This window comes from Trichosurus vulpecula, chromosome 1 (genome assembly GCF_011100635.1).
Source record: "Trichosurus vulpecula isolate mTriVul1 chromosome 1, mTriVul1.pri, whole genome shotgun sequence".
Taxonomy (NCBI): Eukaryota; Metazoa; Chordata; class Mammalia; order Diprotodontia; family Phalangeridae; genus Trichosurus; species Trichosurus vulpecula.
This window is the reverse complement of record NC_050573.1, coordinates 532,307,565-532,319,262: the sequence shown is the minus strand read 5'-3', so window position 1 is coordinate 532,319,262 and position 11,698 is coordinate 532,307,565. Positions and strand designations below refer to the sequence as shown.

At 42.3% G+C, this 11,698-nt stretch overlaps 1 protein-coding gene across 4 annotated transcripts in view; it reads right to left on the bottom strand.

The window, feature by feature from the left end:
- Positions 1–606: 606 nt before the first annotated feature.
- Positions 607–11,698, bottom strand: part of LOC118833896 (lysosomal alpha-glucosidase-like) — a 76,255-nt gene continuing 65,163 nt past the window's right edge. For all 4 annotated transcript variants that reach the window (XM_036741312.1, XM_036741313.1, XM_036741314.1 and 1 more), the window contains exons 16-21: positions 7,770–7,918; positions 7,249–7,390; positions 4,901–4,995; positions 3,789–3,959; positions 2,728–2,876; positions 607–1,510 (exon numbers count right to left, since the gene is read on the bottom strand). In XM_036741312.1, the coding sequence (XP_036597207.1) occupies positions 3,932–3,959; positions 4,901–4,995; positions 7,249–7,390; positions 7,770–7,918 (414 nt within the window). In that variant the 3' untranslated portion in view covers positions 607–1,510; positions 2,728–2,876; positions 3,789–3,931. The remainder of the gene's footprint in view (positions 1,511–2,727; positions 2,877–3,788; positions 3,960–4,900; positions 4,996–7,248; positions 7,391–7,769; positions 7,919–11,698) is intronic.

Below are 11,698 nucleotides of genomic sequence, written 5' to 3'. Positions count from 1 at the left end.
CCAGAACCAGAACAGTAACAGCAACATTGTGCAATCATCAGCTCTTCTCAGCAATACAGTGATCTAAGACAATTCCAAAGGACCCACAATGAAAAATGCTATCCATTTTCAAAGAAAGATTTGATGGAGTCTGAATGCAGATTGAAGGATATTTTTTTCACTTTTTAATTTTTCTTGCTTTTTTTGCAACATGGGCTAATATGGAAATACATTTTACATGCTTTTACATGTATAACTGATATCACGTTTCTTGCCTTCACAATATGGGGGGGGTGGGGATAGTAAGGAGGGAGAAAATTCAGAAATAAAAAAAAATTTTAAGTGTTAAAAAAATGTAAAAACAAAACCAACAGTCCTGAGCAAGATAATCTCTAAAGTCCCTTCCAGCTCTGAATGTTATCACCTTGGCTTTCTTTTCATGCTGATGGGAAGGACAAGAAGAGAAGAGCCTCTACCCTGAGGCTTTAGAAGACACATCCTAGGATCTGAGAATTTAGAGCTGGTGAAAGGGACTTCATCAAATAGAGTCCCCAAGAGTTTTTTATTGTAACTACAATCCCCATCACCAATGTAGAGCACCTGAAGCCAAAGAAAATAGATATCAAATGCCTGAGTCATGAATACCCTTCATGGGCTTTATTTATTAATTTTTTACAATGAATAATCAAAGAATTGCACAAGTATATTTACAGTATGTTTCAGATCATGTGAGAATTCCTGACCCCAGATCTGCATGCCTCTCTCTGTGCTCCACAACCTTTCCAAGGCTGCACAGTCTGACAATGATTACCACCACCACCCCCCCCCAAGAACAATGACAAGGCCACCCACCAGCCTCTAAGGCTATCAAGAGGAAGAGGTGTATTCTGTAGGGGATATATACAGGCACTGCTGGGGAGTAGTCTGTAGAATCTAGTCCAGAATCACTAGGATCAGATTTTTTCTCCCATGAAATACTATCTTTCCATCAAATCTCAGCAGCAGGAAAGAACAGCATTTCTGAGTTCAAATGAAGAGCATACACTCCTCATCCGGTTGCAGGGAGGGACGTATGCCTGTGGATAAAGTGCGGACAAGTTTTGAAATGGAAAACCTGGCTGGGGTCCTATAGGGAACCCATCCCAAGTGTGTGATCTGGCATAATCACAGTTCTGGGCCATGAGGAGAGGAAGGGTCTTGGGGAATTTAAAGCCTTTAACGGTTGTTAGGACAGTTGCAGCGTCTGCTGTCTGGTTTGGAAAGGGAGGATTATTCCTGAGCTGCTACAGACAGGGAGACCTTCTAGCAGCTGCATGATGTGATTCATGGAAGATGCCATGCATCTCCACGTTAGGCTCTTTTGTTACACACACATACCAACACACACATACACGCATACATTTGCACTTTGGGACATAGTAAGCAAGGACTGGCAGTCTTCTAGTCCTAGGCACAAGTTTCTGGGATCTCAAATCCATTTGATGGAGAAGGACCGACTGAGGTTCAAATTAAGGCCACTCATGCTGAGAACCTGTGGGATAGGAGAGTTATTTCAGAGAGTCACATTTTCCAGTAAGTCTCCCTTTTTGACCATCCCCTGACCCCCATGGCAAGGTACAACTGATACGACACTGGATTCAGCAATAGTAAGCTATGGTCCTCCTTGGTCTTGTTGAGTAGTAATATCAGCTACCCACAACTACGGGATCTGTGGAGGATGCAGGGTATCAAAGGCACCAAGGAATGAATCTGGGAGATGGCACTTGGCTACTTTCTGTCCAACAATAAACATTTATTAAGCAACTACTATGTGCCAGGCACTGTGCTAAGTGCTAGGGATACAAAAAAAAAGTCAAAAGACAGTCCTTACCCCCAGGGAGCTACAATCTAATGCAGGAGACAACATACAATATTTAAAAAGCAAGCTATGTATAGGAAAAGTAGGAATAATTAATAGTGAAAGCACTGGAATTAAGAAGCGTTGGTAAAGGCTTCCTGTAGAGATAAGTAGTTGGATTTATAGGAAACCAGAAAGGTCAGTGGTCAGAACAGAAGAGGGAAAGCATCCCAGGGATGCGGGACAGTCAGAGTAAACATAGGAGCATTTACTTTGCACATATTTTGTATTAGATGTATAAATGTTATTTCTTCCAATATAGGCTGTCTCCTGAAAAACAGTGACTGTTTCATTTTTCTAATCAAGTCAAGAAACATTTATTAAGTGATTAATATGTGCCAGAATTGTACTTAGCGACAGGGAGACAAAGAAAGGCAAAAAAACAGTCCTTCACCCCAAAGAGCTTACAATCTAATGAAACCAACCATTTATATACATATATATGATCTACACAGAATACAGTTTTTGTGTCTGTATCCCCAGCACCTTGCACATAGAAGATAATAATGCATATTGAATGAGTGAATCAATGCTCTTTGCAGCACTAAGTTTTAAGACCAGAAATATGGCCCAATTCCCTAAACAGAAAGACAACTGATCTTCTTGAAGGGAAAAAAAAGCCAGGGGAGAAGAAACTCAGATCATGTAACAGTTGTTGTAACCCAGAAATAGTTTAGGTGATCAAGAAGCCGAAGGACTCCTGCGGGTGAGTTGGGAATATGTGTGCCCAGGATCAGAGCAGGAAAAGGGGAGGAAGGGGTACAAGGGTGAAAGGGATGGGGGAGCTAGGGGTGAGAAACTGACAGGACTATAAGAAAGAAAATTGGGATGAGTCAAGGAATAGATCTTACCTGGTTCTCCAGGTAGGAGAGAAAGGGATTTCTTGGCCATTGACGGTGACCACCTGAGGCTGTTTATGCACTCCGTAGACTGTCAGCCCATCCACAGCAAGGTAAATAGCTTCCAAATTACAGTGTAGGACCGTGGATGTGAAAACATTCTGTGAATGACAAGTGGCCGGACACTGAAACAAACATACCAGAGAGCTGAGGGGAGTGCCCACATTCTCTCCCTCTCATGTTGGAGGGCATGATGTGCCTAATTCTCTGTTTTACCACCCTTCCCTGCCTTGGATTGACAGCTTCCCTAGGGATGATGATTCCTGAGTGTCCAAAGATATTGGCCACTGTGGCTAGGACCTTTGCTTGGAACTTTTAATCAGGATATTTTCCAATATACCTTATTCTCTCCTCCTCCAATCCCTATCTTATAATTGTTTCAAGAAATTGAGCATAGGGTGCAGCTAGGTGGCGCAGTGAATAGGGCACCAGCCCCGGAGTCAGGAGTACCTGAGTTCGAATTTGACCTCAGACACTTGACACACCAGCTGTGTGACCTTGGGCAAGTCACTTAATCCCGATTGCCCTGCCCTCCCCCTGTAAAAAAAAAAATGAGCAAAAATACCACCTCATGAAGGCCTTCATGAGGCCTTCCTGATCATGCAGGTTGCAGATGCCTCCTTTCTTCCTGAATTATATCTTTTAAATAGATTTAATATATATTTATTTTGTACAGAAACACACAGATACATATTGTTTCCCAATATAGAATGCCAGCTCCCTGAGGAACAGTTTCATGTTGTCTTGGTATTTTTTGTATTTTCACAATATCAGGCACATCATAGGCATTTAATAAATGTTTGTTTTTAATTGATTAGTTAATTGAAGTCTCATCTTCTTGATAAAACCTCCCTTCTCTTTCTTTTCCTTTTCCCCTTCTCCAATTTTTATTGCCCAACTAAACAGAACAAAGACTTTGTTTCTTGTTCTAGATAATCAATATTTTTAGCACAAGGACTGTCTTTTACCAGCCATACAGTAGGTATTTTAAAAGTGATTTAATTTGACACTACCTGTGAGAACGTTAAACACCACATAGGAATAGTTGCCTCTCTCAAAGGTATCCAGGCTTCTCCCCATCGTCCCAGAAAAGTCCCCCCAGGCCAAGCCCTCCCTGAGACAGAGCAGCCACCAGAAGACAAAGGGTTTCCACTGCTCATCCAACTGGTGATATCTGGTTTCTGAGATTGACAAAGGGGGAAAGAAATCAACCTAGGGGACGTGTGCTGGGGTCCCCTAATTCTCAGGGCAGGATGAACATTAAGGTAATACTGCTCCTACATGAGCTGAGAATGTAGGAGGCTGATGATAATGGCTCTGCCACTTACAGCCTGTCTGACTTTAGGTGAGTAACTTAACCTTTCTGACCTTCATGATCCTCACCCATAAAATGAGAGGAGTGGACTAGATCAGTGGTGTCAGATTCAAATAGAAATGGAGGCCACTAAGCTGTCCAGCAAGGACCTCTACAGACTGCATAACTTAGTTTTAAAATGTAATGTTATTTATGTTTTATTGAATTTTATTTATTTTTGTTAAATATTTTTCCAGTACATTTTAATCTGGTTTGGGCAGCTCTTGAGAGTGTTGTGGCCCAAGTGTTTGATGTCTCTGAATTTGATAACCTATAAATTTCTTTCAGAAGGTATAAAATTCTCTGACTCTGATATGGAGACCACAGAAGGGGTGTAATACCTATGAGAGCAAGATTAGAGATCTGTGTATTAAGGAAAAGGTTGGATGAGTCTGAAAATTAATGTAGAGTTCTTATAAAAGGAAAGGGCCAGGTATTTTCATCTCTACTGATACAGATAGGGAAGGAAATGTATGTATAGCACAAATGAATACAAGCTAGAAAATAAGGAAGAATTTCTTGACTGTAAGAGATAATAAAATTACCGTGGAAGTCATGGAATCTCCTTCTCAGACTTTTATATGGAATAGATTTGTCATCTGTCCAGGACAAATCAAAGCAAGAAAAGGGACACAATGAACTGTCATGTTCCTGTCACTCAGGAGTGATGATAGGCGTTCTATCCCACAGGTGTCCATAACTCTGGAGGGGTGGGGGTAGGGAGGCAGGGAAGAGAATCTTAGGACTTCTCCAAGGTACCAGAAGCCTCCTGGTGGGGAGAACAGCACCTTCACGAATGTGTACATTATAGGGTTAAGAGGAGCTGCCAACTTCACTTTTTCTCCTTGGCTTTGCAGAGATGAGCCCTGAGCGGATACAGACAGAAATAGCTCCTTGAGGTATAACTGAGGATTTTTCAAAAGGGACCTCTCATAGGTTTCTCTGTCTCCCTCCGGATAATGCTCTCTCTCTCTCTCTCTCTCTCTCTCTCTCTCTCTCTCTCTCTCTCTCTCTCTCTCTCTCCCTCCTCTTCTCTCTCTCTCTCTCCTCTCTCTCTCTCTCTCTTCTCTCTCTCTCTTCCCTCCCTCTCTTTCTCTCCTCTCCTCCCTCTCTCTCTCTCTCTCTCTCTCTCTCTCTCGCCTCTCTCTCTTCTCTCTCTCTCTCTCTCTCCTCTCTCCTCTCTCTTCTCTCTCTCCCCTCTTTCTCCCCCCTTGTCTCTCTTTCTTTCTCTTCTCTGTCTCTCGTCTCTGTCTGTCTGTCTCTCTCTGTCCTCTCTATTTCTCTCTCCCCCCCTTCTCTCCTTTTTCTATCTCTCTCCCCTTCTATCTCTCTCTCCCCTTATCTCTGTTGATCTGTCTGTCTCTTATGTGTGACCACAAATATATGTTTGGAAAGAGGAATTTGTATATGTGTGGTTATATGAGGAAACCACTTTATAACTGTTTAGAAACCGTTCTGTTTTGGTTCTGCATTCTCCTGTATCCAACTCATTCCTCAAACAGCTGCCAGATTAATCTTAATTTAGTCACAGACACAGTCAAATTACTCTTGTGCTCCACACACTTCAGTGGTTCCCTATTGCCTACCTGGCACTCAAGGCCCTTCAGCAGGCCCTTTGCAACTCTGTCTTCGCAGTCTTATTTCACGACTCCCCTCCATTTGAGCTATACTCTAGTTAAAGCATACTACTAGCTGTCTCCCATCTCTGGGCCTTTGCCCATGTCATCGTCTATGCTTGGAATGTCTTTCCTCCCCACTTCCAGCTGACCTCTTCTATTGAAAGTCCACCTGTCTTTTAAGTAACAGATCAAATGCTATTCCCTCCCTGATCTTGCCAGTGAGTAATAATCCTCCTTCTCTCCTAGGACCCAATAATTGCACTTGGTTTGTATCTTTCTCATGTACTTCCTCATGTATTATTTTGCAATGCAGTTATTTGCATACGCATTGTGTCTCCCTGCCATATTGTGGGCAGGGACGACGTCTTCTTTAATCTTTCTATCTCCCACCATGGCCCAGCGTAGTGTTCTTCATGATGGGCCCTTAATTCATCTGCTGAAGTCGTTCAGTAACCAACACGTAAGTGAGCGAAGGTCCCTCCTTAAAAGAGAGCTAGGTAGCGTAGGAGATGGAGCACCATACTTGGATTTAGGAAGACTTGAGTTTGAATCCTGCCTCAGACACCTCCTAGATGGTGACCCTGAGCAAGTCACTTAATCTTTGTCACCCTCAGTTTCCAAATCTCTAGAATGGAGACAGTAATAGCCCCTATCTCACAGTATGTTAAGAGATCAAGTAAGATAATCTACACAAAGCCCTTCGCAAACCTTAATGCTCCATAGAAATGTTAGTCATTACTAATATTAATAAAGGCAAAATTAGGAATACCAATTAAGAAATAATTGAAGTTTAGGAAAGTATCACACCGTAGCAAATTATTTACATGTGCTTATGTCTTGTCATATTAAATATCCTTTTAAAATTATGTAATATGTAGTTAGTGAAACACTAAGTATTTACTTTATTTAATAGTAGGTATACTTTATTTAAAAAAAAACACAAGTAACTATCATCCCTTTAACTCTACTCTCGGTGTTTCTTGCCTGAAAACAGTCTAGGCAGCTTACCCACATTGTTACAGCCCCAAGATACACCCTACTTGTAGGTATTCAAATTGAAGGCAAATGAATGAATGAATAAATGAATGAATGACAAATTTAAGGCATGGCATCTTAGGAGGAAACAATCAGCCTCTACAAGGATGGATTTATAAACTCACACAGACTACAAAGTGACAGGAAATACCACTGTATGTGAGCCCATCTGCCATTTAATGACAATTATGAAACATTTGTGTGATACTCCACCATGTTGGTTTGAGGCCCTCTCTACCACTGAGAGCAAGTGAGACTATTAAGGCAGGAAGGGATACTAAACTTTCACTGTATCCTCTATTCATAAGTCTACTGTCCCCCTGATGGATGTCTGGGGAAGGGGCCTCTGAGTCCTGTGGAAAGTCTATTTCACACCAGCCTGGCTTGCCAGCCCCTTGGCCAAAGATTTAAATGCCTATCCAAGTCTTTCCATTTCAGCCACCACCATCTAACCCTGCTACTTACCGTATAATAGTCATACCACACCCCACTGGGGAAGTAGCCAACCACTGTATCTACACCTGGCTCCAGTACAGGGGTCACCAAGAGATTTCGTCCCCATAAGAACTGCTGATCCAGGGCGTAGGTGTTTGTGTCTTGTGGAAATCTGAAGGAAAAGTCATGCCCCCACATACCATATTATTTATTTATATGAACATATAATATTTATATAGATTTTTCTATGTACACACAAATGTGTATACATACACATACGTGCGTGTACAAATATGCATTTATGTCTTATATGTATATGTTACACATAGACACTTACTATGTATACTCTTGAAAGGATGATTTTCATACCTCAGCTGCCCTGCTGTCCTCCCCGCTAACTAATTCCTGTCAAGTACACGTTCCCATTATCTGTGAACAACAATAGTATTCCTCCCACACACCCCAACTCTAACCCACTTAAGTCACTTGAAAGTCCCAGAGACCATAAACCACCAGCATGCTGTCTTTGTACATCTTAGCCCTATCCTCACTCAAAGAAGAGAGGCCTGGCCACGGTGTCTCCCCCACGGTGGGCATGGTGAAAGAGGGTATAGAGGTAGGGCAGCAGGGCATATCGGGTCATTAGTGCTTCCTTCATTGCTGTTCGGGCCGGAGGGCTGAATACAGCTGGATCCTGGGCCTAAGGAAATAGAAGCAAAAAGATAGGCAGAAAGCCAGTTCAGCAGGACTGGCCCCACTTAGAAGTACACAGTTAAACTTTCGGGTTTCAACCTGACCATTCCTTCCTTCTTTCATTGATCTGTGACATGAACTCTGCTCTGCTTGAGCCTATCCACTTGCCACACCCCACAAATGACGTGGGCATTCCTACTTCTCCACCTTACTGGGCCCACAAGGGACACTCAGGGAAGGTCATCCATGCCCCGGATGATGCTGGAAGAGGTAAAGATACCAACAGATACAGGGGCAGCTCTGACCTCAATCAAGAGAATGATAATGGTTCAAATTTTTTTCTTCCTTTATACCTGCCATTCTCCTACCCCCACTCCTCTCCCTCAGGTCATATGGTAGAGTGAGGTGGTATCTGGTGGTGTCAGTACCTATGTGTAGGCACCAGATGGGGCAGAAGCTGTGGACCACAGCCAACAGAGACCTACCCTTGACTCTCAGTATACCTGGATAGGAGTAGGCATGCCATAAAACCATGGGAGAAAATTGAAATTGGAAAGGACCTTCGAGGCCGTTAAGTCTAAATTCTCATCTTATAGAAAAGGAAACTGAGGCCCAATAATGTTTACTTAGTAACTGAGGGAGGATTTGAAACCAGGTCTTCCTGCCCGCATGCTTCATTCATTACTCCATGCTGTTCAAAACCCAGCTCAAAACTCACCTCCTCCAGGAAGTCCACCCTGACAGTCCTGTACAACTCTGAACCTTCCTGTATGTCCCTTCCCCTATACACCTATATATTCAACAGGGTCAAAGCTAGCCACAATTTTAAAGCAAAAGTTAGTTCCTCCAAAACCACTCCCTTTCCCTTTCACCCATCCTCACCCCACAACAAAGCAGAAATGAATTAAGGAAAGGATCTAAAACTTACCATGGAATGACTAATAAGACTAAATGCATCACCTTTTCCAGGAGAGTTTCCATTTAAACAGAGAACAAAGCCCCAAGAGAAAGGAATGAATCAGTAACAGCAGAGTTTTCAGGCACCCGCAAGCTGGTATGGGGGTGGAAACCTTCTTAGTGACCCTGAAGTTGTACCTCCTCTGCCTACTGATCATGCTAGACCTGGTACTCAAAGTATTACTTGCTTCTTGGGCCTTTTCCTTGTTTACATCCAGTGCTCCTGTGCTCTCCATCTCTTCTGCTTCTACTCTAAGGTACCTCCTATAGGACTGGGCACACAATGGCCACTCGGAGCGTCACACTCATCCCCATCTGATTCTTGAACGAGGACCTAGGAGCCACTCAGGCCTCAATCAAGAAGGTCAAGGGGCTCAAAAATTTAGGGAAAAAATCTGAGGTCTAGTTCTAGTTCAGTCTCACTGACTTTTTTGTTGTTGTTTTGTTTAGAGGTAGCTAGGTGTTACAGTGAATAGAAAGCTGGGCCTGGAGTCAGGAAGATCTGAGTTCAAAACCAGCCTTAAATATGTATTAGCTGTATGACTCGGAGGAAGTTATCTAACTTCTGTCTGCCTTAGTTTCCTCAGCTATAAAATGGGGGTAATGATAGCATCTATCTCCTCCCGGTGTTGTGAGGATCATGAGATGATATTTATAAAGCACATAGTGCCTGGCACATAGTAAGTGTTTAATAAATAAATAGGTGCACATAGTAGGTGCACCTTTCTCCTCCCAGTACTGTTGTGAGGATTGTGAGATGATATTTATAAAGCACATAGTGCTTGGCACATAGTAAGCGTTTAAGAAATAAATAGGTGCACATAGTAGGTGCACCTATCCCTCCCAGTGTTGTTGTGAGGCTTGAGATGATATTTATAAAGCACATAGTGCCTGGCACATAGTAAGTGTTTAATAAATAAATAGGTGCACATAGTAGGTGGACCTATCCCCTCCCAGTGTTGTTGTGAGGATTGTGAGATGATATTTATAAAGCACATAGTGCTTGGCACATAGTAAGTGTTTAAGAAATAAATAGGTGCACATAGTAGGTGCACCTATCCCTTCCCAGTGTTGTTGTGAGGATTGTGAGATGATATTTATAAAGCACATAGTGCCTGGCACATAGTAAGTGTTTAAGAAATAAATAGGTGCACATAGTAGGTGCACTTATCTCCTCCCAGTGTTGTTGTGAGGATTGTGAGATGATATTTATAAAGCACATAGTGCCTGGTACGTAGTAGGTGCTTAATAAATGTTTATTTCCTTTCTTTTGTTTTGGTTTATATTCATTGACTTTATTTCCTCTCCTGTCTTTGACAATCTGCCTTACGACTTCATCAATCAAATGAACTTCCACCTTCAGCAATGAGCTCTTAATTATTAAGTACACTTGCCTTTTCCCAATGCTTATCTTTCTTGACCTCTCTGCAGGATTTAACAGTGGACACTGCTGACCATGCACTTCTCCTGGATGCTCCTTCCTCTCTGGGTTTTCATCTCTTGGTTCTCCCCCTACCTGTCTAACTCCTCTTTCTCAGCCTCCTTTGTTGGTTTATCATCCACCACAAACTCCCTTACTGTGGGTTGACCCTGAGGCTCTTGTCCTGGGCCTTCTTCTCCTGCTACACTCTTTCTTGGTGCTCACATAGGTTTAAGTATCATCTTTATTCTAATGACTTCCAGATCTATATTTCTAGCCTTATTCTCTCTCCTGAACTCTGGGCTTGTGTCCTACTAGATGTTTCAAGCCAGATGTCACATAGACATTTCAAACTCAACATATCCAAATTCGAACTCATTATCTTTCCCCATCAAACCCATCCATTCTTTCAAATTCTCTCGTTTCCATCAAAGGTGCCACCATTCTTCTGGTCACCTACATTTGCCCCTTCTGTGTCTTCCTTGATTCTTCATTCTCACTCCCATCCATATCCAACCAGTTATTGATGTGAGAAATGACTATTTCTCTCTTGCATTATTAACTAATTATTCAATCAGAACCAAAGTTTTTCCCCTTTTCCACTTCCTCATCCAGAAATCAACCAGTGTGGGAAATCTCTAAGACTTAACCAGCCAGATGGCTAAGATCTAATCAGAGAGTAAAGGAATTCTAAATTAGGCTAATGGGTGCAAGTCCTACCCATTGTGTTTGCTCAGACAGGTCTGTGAAATTTAGGTCCTCCCTTTTGTCAGACAGGTGATATGGAAAATTTATAAGTCTCTTTGACCAAGATTTGGGTGATCCAAGTCATGTACCCCAAGGCCCTCATTGTAATATAGTCCAGCCTCTCATTGTAATATTCATTCCATCATTAATTGTTAACCAATCAGAGTTGATTGCCATCCAAGGGCATAAAAACTGTGAGCCCGCTGCCATGAGAGGTCTTTGGTCTAAGAGAGACAGCCAAATAACCATCCTTTATCAAAACATGCTGGCATTACTAATAAATGATTAAATTGACCAGAAACTGTGTGTCTCAAATTTTTTAAATGCCACACCAAATCATGTTGTTTCTACTTCTACATCATCTCTTATATCACCCCCCTTCTCTCTACTCACACTATGGTTCAGGCTCTCTTCACCTTTCAATCGAACCATTGTAATAGACTTCCAATTAGATGCCTTTCCTCAAGTCTCTCTCCTCTCCAGCCCACCCCCTTACAGCTGCCAAAGTGATTTTTTTTCCCCTAAAGTGTGCGTCTCACCATGCCTCTCCCTCACTCAATAAATTCCCGTGGCTCCCTATTGCTTCTAGTATCAAGTATAATCTCCACTATTTGTCTTTTGAAATCCTTCATAACCTGGCTCCAATCTACTTTTCCAACTTTG